We start from the raw sequence: 20,357 nt of genomic DNA on the forward strand, positions 1-20,357 counted from the left end.
CATATCATTTGTTGTTTGGCCATTCTGTTGTTTCTTATTCACAACCTCCAGGTACTAGCTGGAGATCTCCCGCTATTACAACTGATCTCCAGCCAATAGAGATCAGTTCACCTGGAGAAAATGGGCACTTTGGCAATTGGGCTCTATGGCATTGAAGTCCCTCCCCTCCCCAAACCACACCCTCCTCAGGCTGTGCCCCAAAAACATCTCGCCGGTGGTGAAGAGGGACCTGGCAAATCTAAGGTCAGGCTTGTCTACTCAGACTGGCAATGGGTCTCCAGGATCTTTCACATCATCTATTGCCCGGTCCCTTTCAACTGGTGATGCCAGGGATTGATCCTGGGATCTTCTGCATGCCAAGCAGATGCTCTGTCACTGAGCCCAGCCCCTCCTTGAGGGGTCCGGCCCAGTGTTCTCCTGGTCAGCTGGCAACCCGTTGCCCTCTCCAATTGTGGTACATAAAGAGTGGGGACAGCAGCTTCTGGAAGAAACCTCTTTCTTCACTTCTCTTAACCTTCCCTCCCCCTCCCCCCTGAAAAAAACTCCATGTCCTGGGGCCACTGCAAAGTGAAGCAAGAGGAGTGATTTCTCAGAACTTCCTCCATGCACGTGCATGCACACATACGCACAGGATGGCTCTTGGTCTCTCCTGAGCCGAGCGCTTGGGCTCCAGTGGTCGAACCCACACCCTCCGTGTCTGGCAATAGCAGCCCCCACCTCTGAAGCAGTCACTCCTCAGGACAAGCCTGACATCCGTGAGCCCGGCAGAGAAAAAGGATCTCTCCTGCCCACAGCAAGCTCCAGGGAGAGCCAAGGCTGCCAGTATCCAGGCAGAGGTGTCCTGTGGACAGGCTGGATACATGAGTGCAGGGGGACAGTGGGGTGAGGCATGAAGCAGCTCTTGTTCTTTTGTGAAATTGTCCCCCTGAACCATATTACAGCCCTATTCCCTTTGTTTAAAAAGCCCCCCTGAGCAAGCCTGTTTCACTTAACTTGCGGAATGACAGAAACACCAGAGCCTTCCTGACCTCCTCAGTCTGGCCACTCCACCAGGTGGGGGCCACCACAAAGAAGGCTCAGGTATGGGCTGCTATTGATTTTACCCACTTGCAGGGTGGCACCTTCAGGGTGCTTTCTCAGATGAGCACAGCTGTTGTGGTGGGGCATATCAGGAGAAGCAATCCTTTAGATATGTTGGTTCTAGGCAATGCAGAGCTTTGTAGGTGATTAGCTGATACTTGGGACTGAACCTGGAAACTAGTTGGTAACCAATGGAGCAACTGCAGAACAGGGGTTATATGCATTCTTCATCTAGCTCCAGATAAAAAATAAGCTGTGGAATTCTGTTTCAGCTAGAGTTTCGAGGTTGTCTTCAAGGGCAGACCTATGAACAGCACATTACAATAGACTCAAGGTTACTGTGGCATGGATCTACAGGGTCAAGGAATGGACAAAGAAACATAGAGTTGGATGTTATCAGCATATTGATGACACTCAACTGTAAAACCACAAATTATTTCTCCTAAATTCTTTACATAGAGATGAAATAGCAGGGGGGAATAAGACTGTGCCTTGTGCAATCCCACAGGACAAGTCCCACACTGATGAAAACCGGTCTCCAACAGCAGCCCTCTGAGTTCACTCCCTAAGGAACCATTTAATGCAATTCAGAGCACATCCCCCGATACCTACCTCCAAACATCTCAACAAGATGGTATGGCCTACAGTACCAAACTCAGCCAATAGATCCAATAAGAGCCACCAGGAGGCGTGACCTTTGTCTGCCTTCAAATGGAGATAATCAAGTAAAGGCAACAGTGCCATCTCCATCCCATAACTTGGTCTGAATCCTGACTGAAAGAGGTCTAGAGCTGAGTCATCCAGGAAGACCTGGAGCTGTTCTGCAACAGTTTCCATCACCTTGCCCAGGAAGGGCAAATTGGAGAGGGGACGATAATTGGCCACAACATTCTTCTCTAGAAATTTTTTTTAAATCATGGACACCTAACCACCTCTTTTATGACTGAGGAAAGATGCCCTGAGTCCGTGATTTATTTATGATGTGATCCTTACAAGATTTCAGCAAACAGGGTGGACACCAGTGGTGGCTTTCACAGATCCCAAGATCCTGTCAAAAGAACATAAGAAGAGCCCTGCTGGATTAGGCCAATTAAGGTCCATCTACTCCAGCATCCGGTCTCACTTGGTGGCCAACCAGTTCCTCTGGAGGTCCAACAACTGGGCATAGAAGTTGAGGCCTTCATAAGAACATGAGAAGAGGCCTGCTGGATCAGACCAGTGAGGGTCCATCTAGTCCAGCATCCTGTCTCACACAGTGGCCAACCAGTTCCTCTGGCGGGCCAACAACAGGGCATAGAGGCCAAGACCTTCCCTGAAATGTTGCCTCCTAGCATTGGTATTCAGAAGCTGACTACCTCTGAATGTGGAGGTTCCCTTTAGTCACCATTGCTAGTACCCAGCGTTGGACCCTCTCCTCTATGAATCTGTCTAATCCCCCTTTAAAGCTGCCTACACCTGTGGCCATCACTTCATTAACATCCATCCAGGTAATTGAGTCAAAATGATCCATAAATAGACCAGTGTACAGGACATTCCTTCTGTCTGAACAATATTACAACCACCCTCCAAATTAGAACATATTTCAGAGAATTTATTGGTGAAAAACTATGCAAGAAGTGTCACAACTAATCATCAGGTCCTGAGAATTTAAGGGGTCAGCCCTAGGAGTCAGCGAGTTTTGAAATATTTTAAATAACTGAGCTGGTTGTGAACTTGCTGACACCATGGCAGGAGAGAAATAGCACATCTTTGCATCTGCCACTGCCTCCTGCAAGTGGGAAGCCCAGTGTCTGCCAAGACCAGTTACCCCAACCAGCATTACCTGTCAGGACTCAGTTTCACTTTGTTCATTCTTAGCCATCGAACCCCAGCAGACAGGAAGTGGCTCAGGACCTCTGCTGCATCACCGGGAGATTTGGGTAGAGTGATATAAAGATGGATGTCATCAGCATACTGATGACATTCATCTCCAAAACTGCAAATGATTTCTCCCAAGGTCTTTACACAGAGATTGAATAGTAACAGGGACAGGACTGTGCCCTGCAGAACCCCACAGGACAAGTCCCACACTGAAGCTAAGTGGTCTCTGACAGCAACTCTTTGAGCCCGCTCTGTAATGAACTATTTAAATCAGTGCAAATCACACCCCCTGCTATCTCAGCAACACTGAACTTCTGAACCTGAAAACAGCTCGGCTCGCAAATGCCTGAAGGATGGGGGTGACCCCTTTGTGGGCCCATAAAATCAGACCCCCTGTCCCAATGTTCACTAAACTTCGGTGTCCGTCCAAGGAGAATCACTTGCAGCTACACTGCAAATTTGGGGGCTCTACCTCCAAAAATGTCCCCACAGGAGCCCCCATAGGACTATAATTGGCCTGAATTTTTCGGTAAACCCGGAAATAAAGCTGAAATACACATTTACCAGTCTGGGTATTCGGCTTATTCTGGGTTTACGGGGGGAAATCAGCCCCAATAAACCCAAACCCGAAATTTACCAAATATTTTTTCGCACAACCCTAGCTGTCACCATCCCGAATAATTTTCTGTCATTGGCAAACTTGGTCACTACGCTGCTCAGCCCAGTCCCAAATCATTTATGAACCAATTAAATAGCTTTTGACCCAGTACTGATCCTTGTGGGACCCCTGTGCTCACTCCCCTCCACTGCAAGAACCGTCCATTTGTTCCTAGTCTTTGGCCTTTTGTGCAGGGTTTTCCCGCAGTCACCCCCACCGACTGCTTTGCGGCATGCCTTTTTTGCCCGTCAGAGATCGCCTCACTCTCCCTGCGCCTTTTGCCCGCATTTTCCAGATTCTGGCTAAAACAGCATCCCGAAAACATGGGTAACACATGCAGTGAGAGTGAGGTGACCTCTGATGGGTGGGAAAGGCATGCATACTCGAAAGGAAGCCCCGAAGCAGTCGGTGCGGTTTGACTGCGGGGAAACGTCCCTTCATAAAAGGCATTTGCTTCCTGCCATTTAACCAACTTTTAGTCCTTTTATCCCACAACTCCTACGTTTAGTCTGAAGTCTTTAGTGAGACACTTTGTCAAAACCAATTTGGAAGTATATAATGTCTACCGGGTCATTGTTATCTACATGCTTGTTAGTTTTCTTAAAGAACTCCAAAACGTTGGTGAGGCAGAAATTCCCTTTGGAAAAACCATGGTTATTTTCTCTCAGCAGGTGTTCTTCTTTGATATGCTTAATAGTTCTCTCTTTAATAACAGTTTCTACTAATCTCCTTGGAACAGATGTTAGGCTAACTGGCCTGTAATTCCCTGGATCTTCTCTGGACCCCTTTTGAAAAACTGCGGTGACATTTGCCATTTCTCAGTCCTCTAGTATGGAGGCTGATTTTAGTGACTGGTTGCATATGCTGACAAAGGGAACACATGAACACATAAAGCTGCCTTATTCTGAATCAGACCCTTGGTCCATCAAAGTTAGTATTGTCTACTAAGACCAGCAGCGGCTCTCCAAGGTCTCAGGCTGAGATCTTTCACATCACCTACTTGCCTGGTCCGTTTAACTGGAGAGGCTGGGGATTGAACCTGGGACCTTCTGCATGCCAAGCAGAGGCTCTGCCACTGGCCACAGCTCCTCCCACAGCTTTGACTCTTCAAAGCTCATGCCCTGAAAATCTTGTTGGTCTCTAGGGTGCTCCTGGAATCTAGAGATGCTGGTTAGTAGATAAACAATTTCATATTTGAGTTCCTTAAGAATCTTCAGGTGTATATGTCAACGAGACCTGATGACTTTACTAGTTTTCAGTTGCCTAGTACTCCTGGACCTTCTCATCTCTCATCGCCTTAATTTGACTCAGTTCTTCAGACTCCTTTCCTGAAAATAGTGGTCGTACTATTGGTAAGAGCCCCATGTTTTCCACAGTGAGAACAGATGCAAAGAACTGATTCATTTTCTCTGCCATCTCCCCAACTTCTTCAAGCAACCCTCTCATTCCTTCGTCATCCAAAGGCCCGTCTGTCTTGGTCCTGATAAAATTGCAGAAATGCTTATTGTTTGTCTTAACGTTTCAAGCAATCTGCTCCTCAAATTCTTTTTGCTCACCTTACTTTCAATTTACACAGGTTTTGACAGAATCTGTGCTTCTTTCTGTCTGCCTCCGTTAGGGCAGAACTTCCCCTTTTGAAAGGAAACTTTTGTTGCCCTTTTATGGATTTCTTGATTCGAGTTGTTAGTCATCCTTCTAGATGCCTTTCTTGACTTGCGGTGTGCATTCTATCTGGGCATCAATTAGGATCATTTTAGATAGTCCCTGGATGGATTTGGTTGTCCTTCAACTTGCCCCTGACCAGGGCCTTCATTTACATAAAGTTTGAAATTAAAAGTGATTGTTTTGGACTTAGGGGACAATGTTCCATTCCACGAATGCTGAACTTAATCGCGTTGTGGGCACTGTTCCCAACTGATGCAACAACATCTACATTTCACACGAGATCTGGAGCTCAGCTCAGAAACATGTCCTGGGTCACTACCCATCTAGTAGGTAGGGTTGTCATCTCCAGGTTGGGAAATACCAGGAGATTTTGGGGGTGGAGCCTGAGGAGGGCAGGGTCGGAGAGGGGAGGGACTTCAGTGCCATAGAGTCCAATTGACAATGTTGCCATTTTCTCCAGGTGAACTGATCTCTGCCGCCTGGAAATCAGTTGTAATAGCGCGAGATCCCCAGCTGCCACCTGGAGGTTGGCAACCCGACTAGTGGGGCTCTGCAGCCAGTTGCTCCAACACACAGGTCCTTAATGATTTCTAAAACCCTCATGACTACAGCATAAGATTTCTTCTTAACAACCAGGAGATGCAGAGTGCTAATTCGTAGATAGGACATTTTGGAGGACTTTCATTCATAGGCTCGCCATGAGTCGGAAGTGACTTGACGGCACTTAACACACACACAATTGATTGGGTTGCCAGGTCCCTCTTTGCCACCGGAGGGATGTTTTTTGGGGGGAGCCTGAAGAGGGCGAGGTTTGAGGAGTGGACTTCAGTGCCATAGCATCCAACTGCCAGAGCGGCCATTTTCTCCAGGTGAGCTGATCTCTATCGGCTGGAGATCAGTTGTAATAGCAGGAGATCTCCAGCTACTACCTGGTGGCTGGCAACCCTAGTCCAGAAAGCTTTGTAGACTGCTTAGCAGGGAAGTTAAAATGAAAGACAAGACTCCAGAGCCTCTCGCTAAGGGTTGAGCTGGGGTGAAGGAGGAGGGAAACGTCTTACCCCTTTTCCTGCAGATGACCATGTCCCAGGCACGCACACACACAGAGAGAGACACATTCAGCACTTGCTTGTCCTTGCCGGGTTTCACACATCCTGTGGGTTAGTAAACAAAGTGTTGAGACAGCCGCAGGAAGTGGCAAACCCCCGAGAGCCTGGCTGTGCATTTCCTTCTCTCTGGGGTGGATTGAGCAGGTTCACGGAGGGCAGGTCCCAGGGGCCCCGTGTGCTGGCCGTCCAGGCCAACTGCTTGGCCACTGTGTGCGATGGGATGCTGGACTAGATGGACCCTCACTGGTCTGATCAAACAGGGCACCTCTGGCGTTCTTCGTAAAGGCCATGGGATGCAGAGGCTAAAAGACAAGACCTCATGATTCTAGAGAGACCCCACAGCCTCTCACAAGGGGGGAAGGAGGGGGTGCTTCTCCCCCTTTTCCTGAAGATGGGCACCACCCAGACACATACACACCCCACCTACTCGCCTGTCCTTGCCGGATTTCACACATCCTGTGGGTTAGTAAACAAATTGTTGAGACAGCCGCAGGAAGTGGCAAACCGCCCCCCCCCCCAGCCGGGTTCTGCAATTCCCTAGAGAGAGGTGAGTGACTCGTGGGGCAGAGGGTGACTCACCCCCTCCCTCCCCAGAGTATAAATGGGCTGGGAGAGGCTGTGCAGAGCAGACAGCTCCAGAAAAGGCACCCACTCCAGGCCCCGAGGACTGCATCGCTGCCAGCCCCACACACAGACATGGGGCTCGCTCACCTGGCCCCTTTCCTCCTGGGGCTCTTGTCCCTGGACTGTCCCGCTCGGGCTGTCCCGGTCCAGTCCCAGGAGCCAGTGGTCCTCTCCTTCCCTGGGGAGCTGGTCAGCAAGATGACAGACGTGGAGCTGGCAAACGTAAGTGCTCCTGCCGGCCAGGCTTCTCGGAGGCCCAGCCTCGCTGCCAGAGCCCAAAGGCCCCCCGATTGCAGTGGGGGCGTTTGAGGACTGGAGCTCCGCCCGGCTACTTCTTAAGCCAGAAGCCTCCCTTGATGCTCCCACCGGGCCAAGAGGGCTCTGCACGTGGGGGGGCAGGTGGAAGTGGGGCTCCAGTTCTGGGGAGATTAGGGTGTCTGTGTGTCTGTGTGTGGGTGCTGGAAAGGGCCGTCAAGTCACAGCTGAATTATGGGGACCCCCATGGGTTTTTCAAGGCAAAAGACATACAGAGGGGGTTTGCCATTGTGTAGCGATGCTGGTGTTCCTTGGTGGTCCTCATCCAAGTACCAACCAGGGCTGACCCGAGATCTGATGAGATCAGGCTAGCCTGGGCCATCCAGCATAGTGTAGTGGTTAAGAGCAGTGATTTGGAGCGGTAGACTCTGATCTGGAGAACAGGGTTCGATTCCCCACTCCTCCACATAAGCGGCGGATGCTAATCTGGTGAACCAGGTTGGTTTCCCCACTCCTATACATGAAGTCAGCTGGGTGACCTTGGGCCAGTCACAGCTCTCTTACAGCTCTCTCAGCCCCACCTACCTCACAGGGTGTCTGTTGTGGGGAAGGGAAGGTGATTGTAAGCCAGTTTGAGTCTCCCTTAAGTGGTAGAGAAAGTCGGCATAGAAAAAACCAACTATTCTTCTCTTCTCTCATCCAGGTCAGGGCAGTGCAGGTATTTGTTTGTTTTTTGCCATCAAGTCACATCTGACTTATGTGTGTGTGAGTGTAAAGTGCCGTCAAGTAGCAGCCAACTTATGGTGACCCCGTAGGATTTTCAAGGCAAGAAACGTGCAGAGGCAATTTGCCATTGCCTTCCTCTGCATAGCGTCCCTGGACTTCCTTGGTGGTCTCCCATCCAATTACTAACCAGGGCCGACCCAGCTTAGCTTCTGAGATCCCACCAGCAGCAGTCCATTTAGGGGTTGCTATGCCCTGACCAGGATGGGCCAGGCTAGCCTGATCTCATCAGAGGGACTGCTGCTGGTGGGATACAGGGTGTGTCTCGTGGGCACATAAACAGTCAGGAAGGATGGGGGGAGCTCCGAATCCAAACTCTGCCTTGGCAGGTTTCTCTGCAGTCTCCTGAAACTCACACCTGAGCTGTGCAAACCTCCTCTTTAATTCCTGACTGATGCATCTGTCATGGACTATTTATGCAGAGCAGGCACTGGGTTCTGTGCACCTGCCGATGATTTGCCAAGCGGGCTCCAGCTGCTCTGGGGAACCGACCACCAGGATTAAAATGCGAACTGAACCCCTATCCAAGCTCTCCTGGAGGGAGCTGGGTTTGGGGTGGTCTCCTTGGTGTCTGAGGAAGTCCTGCTGAGAACTGTCCATATAACCCCTCTCCGCCAGCAGGAGTGGCTGTAGCTTACGATGAGTAGTTCACACATAATTATGGGTTGCACATTTGTGCAGGGTGATTTTTAGGGGTGGGGATGGTCATGGGAGTCTGTTTCATCCCATGCAACTTTAAAAACTATTCAATTTGTTGTGGCAGAGTTGACTGGGGCAGAGGCATATAGGGCTGGCCTCAGGCATCAACTGTGTACATAAAGGGGCATGGAGAAAAATGTTGTGCACTCAGCGGGTCAAGAGACCCCAAAATACAGAGGTGGGTGTGGGACTGGGAGGTTTCTGCACATAGCCTAACTGGCTACACCAGGGGTTGCCAACATGGTGCAAATGGCACTATGGTGCCCACCAACACTTTTTCTGGTGCCCACCAAATGTTTTTAGGAAGTGAGTGCTGCCAGGTGAAGCATTTGCCCAGCGAGGCTTCTGATTTGGTTGGATGTGCAGATTTTAAAAAAATGTTTCTTTGGCAGCAGAGGCCGCCCAACACAAGGATCTATGCTGTGTTACCAAAGTGAAGCTGTGGCAATCACTCTGTGGCTGGCTCCACCTTCTGTGGCAGCTATTTTGTTGCTGTGCCCACCATGCCACGTCAGAATTCCAAATGTGCCCACAGGCTCCAAAGGTTGGGGGACCCTGGGCTACACAATGACAGCAGACCTGTTCGGAGCAGTGGGCGTTTTGGCAGTGCTGGAGAGGCTATTCTGATTCAACCCCCGTAGTGGGAAGAAACCCAGAATGCCAATGGGGTTCAACTTGAATCAAATGGACTTTGTTGATAAATTCTAGTCCAGCAGTTCCATAGGGTTGCCAGCTTCTGTTTGGGAAATACCTGGAAACGTTAGGAGTAGAGCCTGAGGAGGGCGGGGTTTGGGGAGGGGAGGGACTTCAATGCCATAGAGTCCAATTGCCAAAGTGGCCATTTTCTCCAGGGGAACTGATCTCTGTTGCCTGGAGATCAGTTGTAATAGTGGGAGATCTCTAGCCACCACCTGGAGGTTGGCAACCCTAATACTACAGCCTCCTGTTGGCGTTTTTATGTGGAAATTAGTGACTTTCATGACCTGTAGCAGCCGTGCCCTTGGAGACTGAAATGCCTTCCCAGTGCAGAGGAATGGCACCAATCCATAGCTTCCTTCTGCATTTCATGGTCTCTGGGAGCACCGTTTCAAAAATATGTTCTCTGTTTTCCACACACTGTGTGGGGGTGAGTGTACCTGTCTCTCTCTCTCTGCCCATGTCACCTGATGCCCATGTTCTTCCTCTTGTTCTCCCCAGAGCTACCTCCAGCGTTATGGATATTTCCAAGAAAATGAGATTCCGGGAGGCGGCGGTCAGGTGACCCTGGCCTCTGCTCTCAAGAAGATGCAGCAGCGGCTGGGCCTGAAAGAGACCGGGCAGTTGGACGCCTCAACCGTGGATGCCATGCGAGCTCCTCGCTGCGGAGTGCCGGACGTTGGCGGCTTTGCAACTTTCCAGGGAGACCTCAAGTGGGACCACAACGACATCACGTACCAGTGAGTTCAGGCATACCCCAGCCCCAGAATGCCCCAGCACAAAGAGGGGTCCTTTGGCCACCACTTATTCATTTATTTTATTTAAAACAGTTATTAGCTGCCTTTCTTCCTTACGGAGCTCAAGGCGGCTTAAAATATAGATAAAATAGAGTACATAAATATACATAAAACCAAAATTTAAAACCACAATTTAGGACGGCTTTAATCAAATGCAGTCCTAAATAAAACTTGTCTTCAGCTGCCTCCTAAAGATCAAAAGTGGGGTGGCCAGGCACACCTCCCTGGGGAGGTCGATCCATAGTTGTGGGGCTGCCACCATAAGAACATAAGAAAGGCCCTGCTGGATCAGACCAAGGCCCATTGAGTCCAGCAGTCTGTTCACACAGGGGCCAACCAGGTGCCTCTAGGTAACCCATAAGCAAGACTTAGACTGCAGCAGCACCATCCTGCCTGTGTTCCACAGCACCTAAGATAACAGGCCTGCTCCTCTGATCCTGGAGAGAATGGGTATGCATCATGACTCGTATCCATTTTGACTAGCAGGCATGGATAGCCCTCTCCTCTTCAAGCCTTCCAAGTTGGCAACCATCACCACATTTTGGGGCAGGGAGTTCCACAATTTAACTATGCATTGTGTGAAAAAAGGCCCTCTTTCATGTACCCTCCAGATGAGCTCCTTTAGTCAATGGGTCTGTCAGGAGGGGCTCTCTTTCTGTGCTCCTAATTCTGCATGTCTGTGCAAAGCAGCAAGGAGGGAGAGACAGATGCTGGCCAATTCCGCCCTCCCGCTTCCAGGCTGGAGTCAGGTCTTGGGCCTGGAGCTCTGGAACTCTTTGGGCTGCTCAGTGCCCCACCTTCTGCACGTTGGAGCGAGCGGCAGAGACTGAGTCAGGAAGCTGCAGCAGGCGGCCAGTTGATCCCTCCCCCCGCCCCCAGCACAAGCTGGTTCCATCACATCCCATTGGCTCGGCTTCTGATCGTGGTCTCCCCTCCCCAGAGTGCTGAACTACTCACCTGACCTGGACCCCTCCATCATCGAGGATGCCTTCCAAAGGGCCTTCAAGGTGTGGAGTGACGTCACACCCCTCACTTTCACGCGCAAGGAGAGCGGGAAGGTTGACATTGAGATCCGCTTTGGAACTGAAGGTTGGTGGGTGCCTTTGCCCCCTCCCCCAGTGGAGAGGGAGGACAGGGTGGGTCTCTGATCACTGGGCGAGCCATGGGAGGGGGGACAGGCTGCATCTGTGGAAGCACAAAGGCAGAAGTGCTTGGGGGGGAGCTCTGTCTCGAACACGGAGCCTGACCACCGTGCCGCCTGTTGGCTTGTGTCCCCAGAACATGGTGACGGCTACCCCTTTGACGGCAAGGACGGGCTCCTGGCCCACGCCTTCCCTCCAGGCAAAGACCGATTTAGCGGAGACGCCCACTTTGACGATGATGAATTTTGGACTCTGGGCACCGGGAGTGGTGAGTCGGGCCCCCAGCTCTAGGGTTGCCAGCCTCCAGGTGGGGGCTGGAGATCTCCTGAGATTACAACTGATCTCCAGACCACAGAGATCAGCTCCCCTGGAGGAAGCGGCACCTTTGGAAGGTGGGGGCTCTGTGGCAATGTACCCTGCTGCGGACCTGCCACTCCCCAAACCCCGCCCTCTCCAGGCTCCGCCCCCAAATCTCCAAGAATTTCCCAACCCTACTTGGCTCCCTCCCCAGACCACCCCATGGGAGAGGGAGCAAGACCACCTCCTCCAGCCACTTGGCCCCCCAGGCAGGCTGGCCAAGTCTCTCCTCAGGAGATGGGCCTGCCCCCCACCCTCCTTCATCTCACTCTGGCCCACAGCATCTCCTTGTCTCCTTGACTTCCACCCTGCAGCCCTTCCCTCCATGTGCCAGCGTGGTGTAGTGGTTAAGAATGGTGGTTTGGAGCAGTGGACTCTGATCTGGAGAAACAGGTTTGATTCCCCACTCCTCCACATGAGTGGCAGACGCTAATCTGGTGAACCGGGTTGGTTTCCCCGCTCCTACACGTGAAGCCAGCTGGATGACCTTGGGCTAGTCACAGTTCTCTCAGCCCCACCTACCTCACAGGGTGCCTGTTGTGGGGAGGGGAAGGGAAGGTGATTGTAAGCCGGTTTGATTCTTCCTTAAGTGGTAGAGAAAGTCGGGCATATAAAAACCAACTCTTCTTCTTCATCTAGGGGTGTGGAGGTAGTTGTGAATTTCCTGCATTGTGCAGGGGGTTGGACTTGATGGCCCTGGTGGTCCCTTCCAACTCTATGATTCTATGATTCTATGATCTTCTCCTCTCCTCTCCTTGGGCAGTGGTGAAGACCTTCTATGGGAATGCCAACGGGGCTCTCTGCCACTTCCCCTATGTCTTCGAGGGAAAGTCCTACTCCACGTGCACCACAGACGGGCGCTCTGACGGCGTGCCCTGGTGTGCCACCACTGCCAGCTTTGACAAGGACAAGCTCTACGGCTTCTGCCCCAGCGAACGTGAGTCAGAGCTGACTGTGGTTGGAGGGCGAGGGAGGGGTGCATACCCGGGCCTCCCACCCCACAACCTCCCCCTGCAGCCCCTCCCGCCATGTGCCTGGGGGCTGTCCTTCCTTGGCTGTGCGGCAGGAGGCTCACCCCCACCCACCCCTATGTAGGGAGGAAGAAATGGGCCAAGCACTGCAGGGCATCGGGGCTAACCACCAGAAGGTGGGAGCAGTCAGCCCGGCAAGAGAGGGGGGTGGGGAGGCATATGGCCAGGGAGAGGGTCTTGGCTCCACTCCCTGCAGCTCTGCCAAGCTGGAGATTCCTCCCTGGCCAAGGCAGAGCAGGGCGCCAGAGGCCCTTCCCCTTGGGGCGTTTGCAAGCTGTGGAGTGTCTTGCTGGGGGGGGCAACATCTGTCTGTGGAGGGAGGGGTTCCTGGAGCAGCCCATTCCCACCTTGCAGGCCCCCTCACGCTTTCCCCTTTGGGGCAAATATGAGCCCCTTGCCAGGAGGGTTCCTAGAACTCCTCGAAGGGGGCTCCCTCAGCCGTCAGGTCAGAGGCACCACAAGGCAGCTGGACCCCCGTGGTCTAGTAGAGTCCTGCCAGGGCCGAACGATGCCTTCCCACCCCCGGGGGCTGCAGCGGGAGCCGGTCTTATCCGAGGCCCTTTCCTCGGCTTTTGCTTTCTAGTCCTGTACACGTACGAAGGGAACAGCGACGGAGAGAAGTGTGTCTTCCCCTTCATCTTCGAGGACAAATCCTATGACGGCTGCACCACAGAGGGGCGCTCTGATGGCTACCGCTGGTGCGCAACCACCGACAACTTTGATCGCGACAAGAAATACGGCTTCTGCCCCACCAGAGGTACTGGGGGTGCTTCGTGTTGCCAGCAAGAGAGGCCAGGGCTCCAGGCTGCCTAGTGGCTGGCCAGGGGGGCAGCTCCCTGGTGAAGGGAGCGGGCTCTGCCTGGGCTCTTCTGAGCGGGGTCCTGACATTGCTGCTGGGTACAAAACAGAAATAACCTCATGCTATTGTGCTAAAGCAGGGGTGGGGAACCTTTTTTTTGCCAAGGGCCATACAAAATTATCAACTTAAAAATTAGCTGACCAAGCCCCAAGCAAACAGCTGCCCCAGATGACCCCCCCCACCCGTGCAGGCAAGCAGGCAGGCATCCAACCAGTGGCGCACTCGCCCACCTGGTGGCATAGGATGGTCTGTTGCACCAGCCAGGTGTAGCCATCCAGCCGCACGCTGGAGTTGCTCCTTATCCGCATGGTCAGGGCCGGATTCTACAGCTGGCTCCTGCTACCTCCGCCTGCAGGGGTGAAATGAGGATACACTGACTAAGAACTCGCGCCCCTCCACACATACATTCTGGCCCTGCCCCCTTTAACCCCTCCATTGTCGCAAGTTCTGCCCCAGTCCTCTTGTAGTACAGAGGAAATATGTTTCTCTACGGCCCGGGTGGGAAAGGGTTAACACAGTTTCTTGGGCGGTCCTAGCAGCTCCATAGCTAATGACTCTTCTGCAAGGTGAAAAAAGGTTCCTTTTCTCAGCAAAACAAACTCACATACGCCTTGAATAGAGGCTATTCCTGTCAGCGGGAGGGGGCAGATTGCCAGTCTTAGATCCTTCTGAGCTAGAGATCTGCCAGAACCCACGAAGAGCCAGACCAAATGATTTCGAGGGCCTTAAATGGCCCCAGTGCCTGATGTTCCCCACCCCTGTGCTAAAGTCAATGAATATATATATCAAATAGTACCAAAACCACAAAATATACACCACAATTACACATGTTCTCAGACAGATCAAAGCGATCTGATCCATCAGGATGGAAGTAATAGTGATATGACACTGTCTATATGAGGATAAGTTTACAAGAATATTATTTTGGAGAACTGGAAAAGCCTAGCTCATTTTGAGCAGTGCAAAACGGTTCTTGAATGAGGCTGCCGGGCCGTCTTCTCTCCTTTGAAGTTTTCTCCTTTGGAAAGACGTCGTCTTCTGTAAAAGTTACCTGGAAAGAAAAGGAAAGAAATATAAGCTTCAAGCCATATGGTCAACTGTATTTCTACTCACCTTTTCTGCTGTGCAGAAAGACACACTCACACACACGGAGGGCTCCCTGCCAGCCCGCGCTCATTGCCCCCTTCTCTGCAGACTCTGCTGTCATCGGCGGGAACTCCCCGGGCGAGCTGTGTGTCTTCCCTTTCACCTTTCTGGGCCAGATGTACAGCGCCTGCACATCCGAGGGGCGTAGTGATGGGAAGCTCTGGTGCGCCACCACCAGCAACTACGACACGGATAAGAAGTGGGGCTTCTGCCCTGACAAAGGTTGGTCCCATCTCGGTCTCCTGCCCTTGACCCGGGCACAGAGGGGCCTGCTTCCCCCACTGGGGTGTGCCGCCCTGTTTTAGAACTGCCGGAGCAGCCAGCCACGCTTGGTGCCTGGGGGAAACACCATGGGGGGCACTGGGGAGTTCAGGGAGGGCTCTGATAAAACTTTTTTTTGGGGGGGGGGTGTTGGCAGAGCTTTGCCTCCTCCTGCAGCTGCTTTGTGCCTTCCAGGGTACAGCCTCTTCCTGGTGGCGGCACACGAGTTCGGCCACTCGCTGGGACTGGAACACTCCAGCGTGCAGGAAGCCCTGATGTATCCCATGTACAGCTACATTGCGGATTTCCACCTGCACTCAGATGATGTGGCCGGTATCCAGTTCCTCTATGGTGAGTGGAAGCAGGGCGTGGCCACACGTGTGTTCTGCCAACCCAGACACCCTTCCAGCTTTTCATCAGGAACCTTCACTTGGTTGAAAGCTGCCTCATGAACCAGGTCCGGGTTGATCAGCTGCAAGGTGCAAGCACCTAAACTAAACAACACAAAGAAGGGAAAATATTATTTTCTCAAGGTTCTCTTACCTCCTCGGAGGCACTGGCTGGCATGTGGCCCTCCCCTGCTCTGACGGGTGGCACTGCTTAATGGGGCTCACCAGGTGCCTGGCGGCTTCACTACCTGCTAGGCCCTCTGTGAGCCCGCTCTCCCCCCAGCTGCAACGCTCTTGTGCCACGCCAGATGGGCACAGCTCCTTTGCCTTACCGGCCACTCTCCACCCTCCTCACCATCAGGTTCTGGGACTGGGCCCAGCCCCCCCACCCAAAGGCCTGATGTGCCCACCCAAAGGCCCGATGTGCCCACCCAAAGGCCCGACGTCCCCACCCAAAGGCCCGACGCCCCCACCCGAAGCCCCGACGTCCCCACTCGAACCACCACAGAGCCTGATGACACATCCACCTCGGACGAGGACGACTCGGTGACAGCGTCCACCCCAGTGGAGCCCACGAGCGAGGCCTGCCGAGTCCAGGGCTTTGACGCTGTGACTGAGATCAAGAAGGAGCTGCACCTCTTCAAGAATGGGTGAGTAGCTGTGTGTCCGTGGGCGACAGATAGATCGGCCAGCCTCCCAGGGGTGGAGGGAGAACTCCTAGGATTTCAGCTGATCTCCAGGAGACAGAGATCCGTTCCCATCATCTAGTCCAACCCCCTACACAATGCAGGAGATTCCAAACCACCTCCCCTTCACACCCCCAGTGACCCCTACTCCATGCCCAGAAGATGGCCAAGATGCCCTCCCTCTCACGAGCTGCCTAAGGTCACAGAATCAGCAGTGCTGACAGATGGCCATCTAGCCTCTGCTTGAAAACCTCCAGGGAAGGAGAGCTCACCACCTCCCGAGGAAGCCTGTTCCACTGAGGAACCGCTCTAACTGTCAGAAAATCCTTCCTAATGTAGACGGAAACTCTTTTGTCTTCCTAATGTCTAGATGGACATCTTTCCTCCCCTGGAGGAAATGGCTCCCTTGGAGGGTGGACTCTGTGTTATTAAAGCCCGCTGAGGCCCCTCCCCTCCTCAGACCCCGCCCTCCCCAGGCCTCACCCCCCAAATCTCCAGGAGTTTCCCAGCCTGGAGCTGGCAGCCCTGGGCAGATCCTGGTGGCCGTGTGCAGCCTATGTGTGAGCCTGGGAGAAGGCCAGCGGGGGCACATCAGTGGCCCCCATCCGTCCATACATGGATCGAACGGGGGCAGAGCTTGGGAAGTGGCAGCTCCTGGGTTCCCTATCCCTCCCGGCTTCAGTCTCTCCAGCTCACAGGCCCTTTGCCCCCCTCCCCTCCAGGCAATACTGGAAGAAGCTGGCGGGGGGAGCGGGGCCGATCAAAGGCCCCCTGAGGATCCAGGACACCTGGCCAGGCCTCCCAGACGTGATCGATGCTGCCTTCCAGGACAAGCTGACCAAGAAGCTCTTCTTCTTCTCTGGTGCGTGGGATCCTGTCCCCCCCACCCGCTCCTTGGGTTCTATCCAAAAGACATCAATCTGTGGTAGGGTTGCCAATCTCCAGGTGGGGCCTGGAGATCTCCTGGAATTACAACCGATGGCCAGGTGACAGAGATCAGTTCCCCTGGATCAAACGGTTGCTTTGGACAGTAGACTGTATGGCATTATATCCCACTGAGGTGCTTGCCCTCCCCAAATCCTCCTTTCCTCAGGCTCCACCCCCAAATCTCCAGGAATGTCCCCAGTCTGGAGTTGGCAATCCTGTACCATTTTAGGATGTGTCTACACCGTAAGCCAGTGTGGCGTAGTGGTTAAGGACGGTGGTTTGGAGCTATGGACACTGATCTGGAGAAACGGGTTTGATTCCCCACTCCTCCACATGAGGGGCTGGACGCTAATCTGGTGAACTAGATTTGTTTCCCCACTCCTCCACATGAAGCCAGCTGGGTGACCCTGGGCTAGTCACAACTCTCTCAGCCCCACCTACCTCACAGGGTGTCTGTTGTGGGGAGGGGAAGGGAAGGTGATTGTAAGCCGGTTTGAGTCTCCCTTAAGTGGTAGAGAAAGTCAGCATATAAAAACCAACTCTTCTTCTTCTAAGCGGAGAGGTCCCAGGGCCTCCAGCATTGCCTTTGCTGAGCGAGCGGGGCAGTTCTGGGGCCCAGAGATTGCCTCTGCCGGCCTCTTTGAGCAGCCTCCCAAGAGGGCCTTTGAGCAGCCACTTTAGAGCGGTGCTGTCTCCATCCTGCAGGCCAGCGCTTCTGGGTGTACCAGGGGACAAGAGTTTTGGGCCCACGGAGCATTGAGAAGCTGGGCATCGGCAGAGACGTGCTGAAGATCTTTGGGGCTCTACCAAAAGGCCGTGGCAAAGTTCTGCTCTTCAGTGGAGACAGGTTCTGGAGGTACCGGCATTCTGGGCTGGGGGGGTGTCATCCGGTCAAGCCCCCTGCCCAATTGCCCAGCGTTGCCCGTGCAGTCTGAACCACAGCTTGCCACAAGCAAAGGGCAGAAGGAAGGTGGAAGGGCGTGTGCCAGTCTCCCTTGGGATTGCTAGCTAACCAGTTCAGGGAATCCTTCCCCAGTGCAGACCCAGCCCACCCACCCCCGCCTCTGGAGAGGAGCCATGGCCCAATGCTCCAGCGCCTGCTTTCCCCGGCACCTCAGGAAGTGGGTCTTGGGAAAGACCCTTCCCTGGTCAGGTCCTGGAGAGGGGGCTTGCATGTCTGTCTCATGATAGGGAGGGGGGAAACAGCCCCCCTCTGCCCCCCTGGGGGCACGAGCAACCCCCCCACTGAATCCCCCAGAGAAAGAATGCTGTTAAGGGGAACAGCTCCCCCTGCCTGTGGGCTTGGGGAAGGGCCATGGCTCCATGGCAGAGCTTCTGCTTGACATGCACAAGGTCCCAGGTTCGATCCCCACCATCTTCCGCTAAAAAGACCAGGCAGGAGGTGATGTGAAAGACCTCTGCCTGAGACCCCGGAGCGCCACTGCCAGTCTGAGTAGGCAGTAGCAACATCGATGGACCCGTCCCAGGCAGCTTCATGTGAACACCCAAAGAAACGTGGAGTGACCCTTTTTTGACCTCTGAGGCTTCCGAAGCGAAGCTGCCCCACGTCCCCTCGTGGAGGACTGGGAAGGGAAAGGGTCCCCTCCGCCGCCTCTTGCTCAGCTCTGCTTTTCCCTCCAGGCTGGACGCCAAGGCGGAGCGGGTGGACCGAGGCTACCCAAAACGCACCGACGACGTTTTTGCGGGGGTTCCTCTTGACTCACAGAACATCTTCTCGTACCAAGGTGAGGCAGCCGGGCAGAGGGAGATGGGGGTCCCCAGGGCCCCTTGTTCAGCCTCTCTATCCTCTCCTGGGGGAAGGAGGCGCTCGGGCCACAAGCCCCTTCCAGGCACTGTGGCGGGGGCGGGGGGAGGGGGCTTCTTTGCGGCTTCCTGCTTGTCTTTGCTAACGGCCCTTCCTCCACCCACCAGGCAAGTACCTCTTCTGCCAGGACCCCTTCTGCTGGCAAATGACCCCACAATACCAAGTGGACAAGGTGGGCTACCTGAAGTATGACATCTTGAACTGTCCTGAACAGTAGGGCCGGTCCCCAGCCTCAGGGACCCTCCTCGGGGACCACCTGGGGATGGCTGGAAGCGACTGGAGACAGCCATGAGCCGGCAAGGGGCGCTGGCACAGGCGGAGGCTGGCATCCTGTCCGGCGGTGGCAGAGCGGACACTCCAGCTTCCGTCACCTGCCAGCCATCCCGGGCCTGCCTGCAGCACAACAGACTCACTGGTGCAGAGGCAGGGAGCCTGCTTGGCCGCGATCCTGCTGCAGTGCGTGGCATGGCTCTCTGGACTCGGTGGCAGCCGGAGGAATTTCCCAGTGGCCGACAAAGACCCCCCCTCCCACACACACAACACAGCTCAGCACAGCAAGCCCCCCCCACCTCTGTCTCACGTGGCAGCTTTTGTGTCTTGTTCATCTGAAATAAAGAGACCACTTCGAGCCCTGTCTGTTCTGGGGAGAGGGGATAGGGCGGGAGGAATGGGGGTGGGTGGGCATGCAGGGGCAAAGGGGGCTCCCAGTTTGTGTGCGTGCGTGTGTGTGTGTGTGTGTGTGTGTGTGTGTGTGTGTGTGAGAGAGAGAGAGAGAGAGAGAGAGAGTGTTAGCTTAACGTCTGTTCCGGATAAATTAGTGGAAAGCATTATTAAAGATAGAATTGTCAAGCATATAGAAGGGCAAGGTCTGCTGGGCAAAACCCAACATGGCTTCTGTAAAGGTAGGTCCTGTCTCACTAACCTATTAGAGTTTTTTGAAAGTGTCAATAAGCATGTGGACAGGAATGAGCCTGTGGATATTGTGTATTTGGATTTCCAAAAAGCTTTTGACAAAGTCCCCCACCAAAGACTGCTAAGCAAACTTCATAGTCATGGGATAAGAGGACAAGTCCTCTTATGAATTGAGAGCTGGCTGAAAAATAGGAAGCAGAGAGTAGGAATCAATGGCCAGTTCTCCCAATGGCAGGATGTGAGCAGTGGGGTGCCTCAGGGATCTGTGTTGGGACAGGTGTTTTTCAACCTGTTCATCAATGACCTGGAGTTGGAGTTAAACAGTGAAGTAGCCAAGTTTGCAGATGACACCAAATTATTTAGGGTGGTTAAAACAAAATTGGACTGTGAAGAGCTCCAGAAGGATCTCTGCATACTGGAAGAATGGGCATTAAAATGGCAAATGAGATTCAATGTAAGTGTAAAGTGATGCATATTAGGGCAAAAAATCCCAACTTCACATATACACTGATGGGATCTGTGCTGGCCGTGACAGACCAAGAAAGGGATCTTGGGGTGGTAGTGGATAGCTCAATGAAGATGTCAACCCAGTGTGCGGC

General features: G+C 53.4%; 1 protein-coding gene across 1 annotated transcript; it reads left to right on the forward strand.

Moving 5' to 3' along the window:
• Positions 1 to 7,065: 7,065 nt before the first annotated feature.
• On the forward strand, positions 7,066 to 19,063 carry MMP9 (matrix metallopeptidase 9). The gene is made up of 13 exons (XM_056845656.1): positions 7,066 to 7,215; positions 9,928 to 10,166; positions 11,164 to 11,312; positions 11,502 to 11,633; positions 12,486 to 12,659; positions 13,337 to 13,510; positions 14,807 to 14,980; positions 15,215 to 15,370; positions 15,770 to 16,058; positions 16,817 to 16,956; positions 17,727 to 17,877; positions 18,663 to 18,766; positions 18,954 to 19,063. Exons 1-13 carry the CDS (start codon positions 7,066 to 7,068, stop codon positions 19,061 to 19,063), a joined length of 2,142 nt encoding a protein of 713 aa, XP_056701634.1.
• The last annotated feature ends 1,294 nt before the right edge of the window (positions 19,064 to 20,357 follow it).

Source organism: Euleptes europaea, chromosome 2 (assembly GCF_029931775.1).
Source record: "Euleptes europaea isolate rEulEur1 chromosome 2, rEulEur1.hap1, whole genome shotgun sequence".
NCBI lineage: Eukaryota > Metazoa > Chordata > Lepidosauria > Squamata > Sphaerodactylidae > Euleptes > Euleptes europaea.

Excerpts from the sequence above, each read along its gene's own strand:
- MMP9 (XM_056845656.1), top strand. The coding sequence starts at position 7,066 with ATGGGGCTCGCTCACCTGGCCCCTTTCCTCCTGGGGCTCTTGTCCCTG. Across the intron at positions 10,167-11,163 it reads CACAACGACATCACGTACCA|AGTGCTGAACTACTCACCTG; the intron begins GTGAGTTCAGGC and ends TCCCCTCCCCAG. Across the intron at positions 17,878-18,662 it reads AGTGGAGACAGGTTCTGGAG|GCTGGACGCCAAGGCGGAGC; the intron begins GTACCGGCATTC and ends TTTTCCCTCCAG.